Source organism: Capsicum annuum, unplaced genomic scaffold, assembly GCF_002878395.1.
Source record: "Capsicum annuum cultivar UCD-10X-F1 unplaced genomic scaffold, UCD10Xv1.1 ctg53278, whole genome shotgun sequence".
Lineage (NCBI taxonomy): Eukaryota > Viridiplantae > Streptophyta > Magnoliopsida > Solanales > Solanaceae > Capsicum > Capsicum annuum.
In genome coordinates, this window is record NW_025861382.1 from 1 (window position 1) to 4,092 (window position 4,092).

At 41.2% G+C, this 4,092-nt stretch overlaps 1 protein-coding gene across 1 annotated transcript; it reads left to right on the forward strand.

Moving 5' to 3' along the window:
* Positions 1–462: 462 nt before the first annotated feature.
* Positions 463–3,500, forward strand: LOC107843244 (F-box/kelch-repeat protein At1g57790; the record flags this gene model as incomplete). Its single annotated transcript, XM_047404175.1, is given in 2 exon segments — positions 463–1,603; positions 3,189–3,500. A coding segment is annotated over 1 exon segment (1,123 nt), but the record flags the coding sequence as incomplete, so codon positions are not given.
* Between the last annotated feature and the right edge of the window lie 592 nt (positions 3,501–4,092).

A 4,092-nucleotide genomic window follows, 5' to 3' on the forward strand; every position in this document is an offset into this window, starting at 1 on the left:
TCTTTGTCGTCTTTTGATGTTGTCGTTTTCGTGTGAGAAGTTACTCTTAAAGGCCAAAGCATAATGTTTTGGTCTTTGATGCTAACGTTCGCCTTTACCTATCTAATTTAGGATTTGTCGTCTTTCATGTTGTCCTTTTCGTGTGAGGAATTACTCTAAAAGCAGAAAATTGTGGATTATAATGCGGAACTGTAACTATCTTTATAATCACGTATATTAATTCTAGCTAAGGCTCTTAAGGGAACTGCCTCATCTGGCGTGTTTACACGCGGTGACACGTTTGGATTCTATTCTTGTTTCACTTATTTTTTTTTTGGGTGATTCGGGATAAGGGGGTGGGAGTAGACGTGGAGGTAATGTGTAAATTTTGTGCATAACGTTAACTTTGAGGGTTCGGTAACCATATTTACATTTTTATTTCACTATCCATTTTGAAACTAAAGATGACTTTCATGTTTCCAGATTAGCTGCGACCGCTCCAACTGCTCCAACCATTCCAACCGCTCCAAATAATGGTGGAGCTTCAAGTGAGGAGCGTGAAGCTAATGAGCATAACTCACTTTCTCGTGTTCCAGCTGAACTTCTAGAACAGATTCTGTGCCGGTTGAACTTGAAGGAAAACGTCCGTGCTTCTGCAGTTTGCAAGCAATGGCTTGCAGCTTCCATTTCTGTTCGAGTTGCAAATAAACCACCTTGGCTTATGTTTTTCCCGAAATTCGGTGACATGGTTGAATTCTATGACCCTTCAGTGAGGCAAACTTATTCAGTTGAGTTACCAGAGTTACGTGGCTCAAGGCTTTGTTATGCCAAGGATGGCTGGTTGCTGTTGTACAAACCGAGAACTTTATCTGTGTTCTTCTTCAATCCGTATACGAGGGACGTGATCAATTTGCCAGCTCTAGAATTAACATACCAGATAGTAGCTTTTTCTGAAGCTCCTACATCTCCCGACTGTCTTGTTTTCACAGTTAAGCATGTCAGCCCGACTTTGGTTGCAATTAGCACATGTAACCCGGGGGCAACTGAATGGACAACCGCCAATTACCAAAACCGTTTGCCATTTGTTAGCAGCATTTGGAACAAGTTAGTTTTCTGCAACGGTCTCTTTTATTGTCTGAGTCTTACTGGCTGGTTGGGAGTTTATGATCCAGAAGAACAGACTTGGCTTGTTCGCGTGGTTCCACCTCCCAGATGCCCCGAGAACTTTTTCGTCAAAAATTGGTGGAAAGGAAAGTTCATGGCAGAGCACAATGGAGATATCTATGTGATATACACTTGCTCTACTGCAAATCCGGTGATATATAAGTTGGACCAAATTAATAAAATTTGGGTGGAGATGCAAACTTTAGGTGGTTTGACCCTTTTTGCGAGTTTCCTTTCGTCCCAAGCGAGGACAGACATTCTTGGGGTGATGAGAAACAGCATTTATTTTTCTAAGGTTCGTTTTTATGGAAGGCGTTGCATATCCTATTCTGTGGATCATGACAGATACTACCCGCGAAAGCAGTGTTATGATTGGGGAGAACAAGATCCGTTTGAGAGCATTTGGATTGATGCACCGCCGGATCTTTCAGCCTTTAACTGAAAAAGATTTGTGATAAAGGTACTATTCCTTTCTCTTAAATTGTTATTTCTTCTAGTCATGAGGTTGAATGTAAAATATCGTTGCTTGACTGAAGTCATGAACTGTTTATATTTGTTTTTAGTTCCCTTATATTCTGTAGTAACTATAAGTATAACAACATGGCATGGCTAAGAAAGAGCCTGTTACGCAGGCCTGCAGTATGTTCAGGCATAGTCCAACTTGTCTCTGTTATGTTGAGAAATAAGGACCTTAGTTGTGCTGTGAATATGCAACGCAAAAGTAGATGATTGTTGGTTTCATATGTTTCTATGCACAAGAAACATCTCGAGACTAAGATGACCCCTTTTTTCTTCTAGACTTCTTGTGTCGGACATACTCTTGTAGCCGCTAACCAAGAAGCGTTTTACCTTAATTGGAGCTGGACACTTCCATATGTTTCTCCATAACTTTGGCTGCCCGTTATTCTGCATTATACCTTCCAATTTATATGCGCTGTTGACAGTGAACTGTCCATCACTGTTGTGTCTCCATCTCAAAGTATCTGGTTCACACTTGGTGACATTAAAATCACCAATCCTTCCTAGCAGATTAGCCAACCTTTCAGTCTCCCGGTCGTTTAACATTCTCCTAAAGGGATAAATTCCAGCCCTGTGCACTCCAAGCATCATCAATGGTGCCTTCTCAATTGTTGCTAAGGATAAACGGATCCGGAAAGGTCTCCATCAGTGGAATATGCTCCTTCCAAGCATCCTTCCATAATCTTTTGCTTTTACCATCTCCTATTATCATGTGTAAGTTCCTTTCCAGCTTGGGCCGTAGAGATCTAATCGACTTCCAAGCCCCTACCCCATAGGAATCAGTACTCACGTTTTCACCAAACTTGTGCTTGATCACTTCCTTCCACCGTGCTTGTTCCTGTCTAATGGCTGCATGTAAGTGTATTTGTAGTTCAGGGAAGGTATTGACATGTTTGATTGAGAGTCCCAGTTGGACTTTATGGAAGATTGTGTTTCAATGTCTTAAGAGGCTCGGAGCTGTGCGCCACTATGTAACATTGGATCCTTCATTCGCCTTGACATAAACGTCAAATGTATGTGGCATAAGTATGGCTACCTAGTTCAAATTCTTCAACTACACTAAAGTTGGCGACAACTACATGTTCTTATATTGAAGTACTTGTACTGTTATACACACTTGTGTAGAGTCCGTACACGTAAACGAGTTTGTGTAAGGTGCAGGGATGACCTATATTTTGAATATGGGTTCATTTGAATCCCACATCTTTGGCTTATACTATATATATGTGTGTGCGTGTGTGAAAAATTCTGAAAAGTATTCTGAAACCAAAGCTCAACTCTGAGTCCAAAACTAAACGTGCCGCTAATGCTACTGGATTTGTGAAGTAAACTTGGGCTATGATTTCTGCTATTCTCTGACAAACTTAGTTTTATCCATTTCGTTGCATTGCAGATATTCGAGACGCTGACCTCAGGTTAATGGAATCGCTATAGATTCCGTGCTTGAATTTTTTTATTATATATATTCTCAATTCGTCTTTCGTCAACTTTCTATCTACTAACTTCTGACTAACCATCTCTTTCAGGGCCTCAAATACAAGGTCCCTCTTCAGATGGCTTCATCGATCAGTTCCAAAGCTGCAGATGAAGTCGTGTAGTTATCTTGCTATCTTGCTGGAGAAGAAGTGAAACCGATGATTCAGGTGTACCGCTTAATGTTGTCACAGCTAGGCGTGATAAAGAACGGGGTTCTAATCATGCTGTTTTTCAATTTTTAGTACTTTATAAGTTGTCAACTAAGGAGTTTCCTTTGTGTAGATACCATTTTAGGTAATGTTGTAGTTGAGCTTGTAGAATGTTATTCAAGCTGAGACTAATAAGAGCTTTAGGTACTTCTATATTCTGCTTCTTATCGTCTTTCTGTGTGTGATTGTTTATGGTCTGGTTGGTATGCCATTCCTCTAGGCATATGTCATTCTTGCATCAGATTGACTTATGTTGCTCGGGTTCTTCAAAGATGTCATCGGAACCATATGGGATCCGACACACATACCGTTGACTATTTTGGAGGATCCAAGCAACATTGCTGGTGACACCTTTCCTGTAGGCATATGTTATTCTTGCATCAGGTTGACTTATGTTGCTTAGGTTCTTCAAAGATGTCATCGGAACCATATGGGATCCGACACACATCCCGTTGACAAATTTGGAGGATCCAAGCAAACATAGCTGGTGACTCTCCTCTAGTGTCGTATGTTGCTCGGATCCTCCAAAAGCTACCAGAACCACATAGCTTTTGAGAGGATTAGACACATACCATCGATATTTGTGGAGGATCTAAGCAACATAGTTGGTGACTACTCTTCTCTGGTGACCTCTGTTGCTCGGATCCTTCAAAGATGTCATCGGAACCATATGGGATCCGGCACACATCCCGTTGACACTTTTGGAGGATCCAAGCAACATAGCTGGTGACTCTCCTCTAGTGAC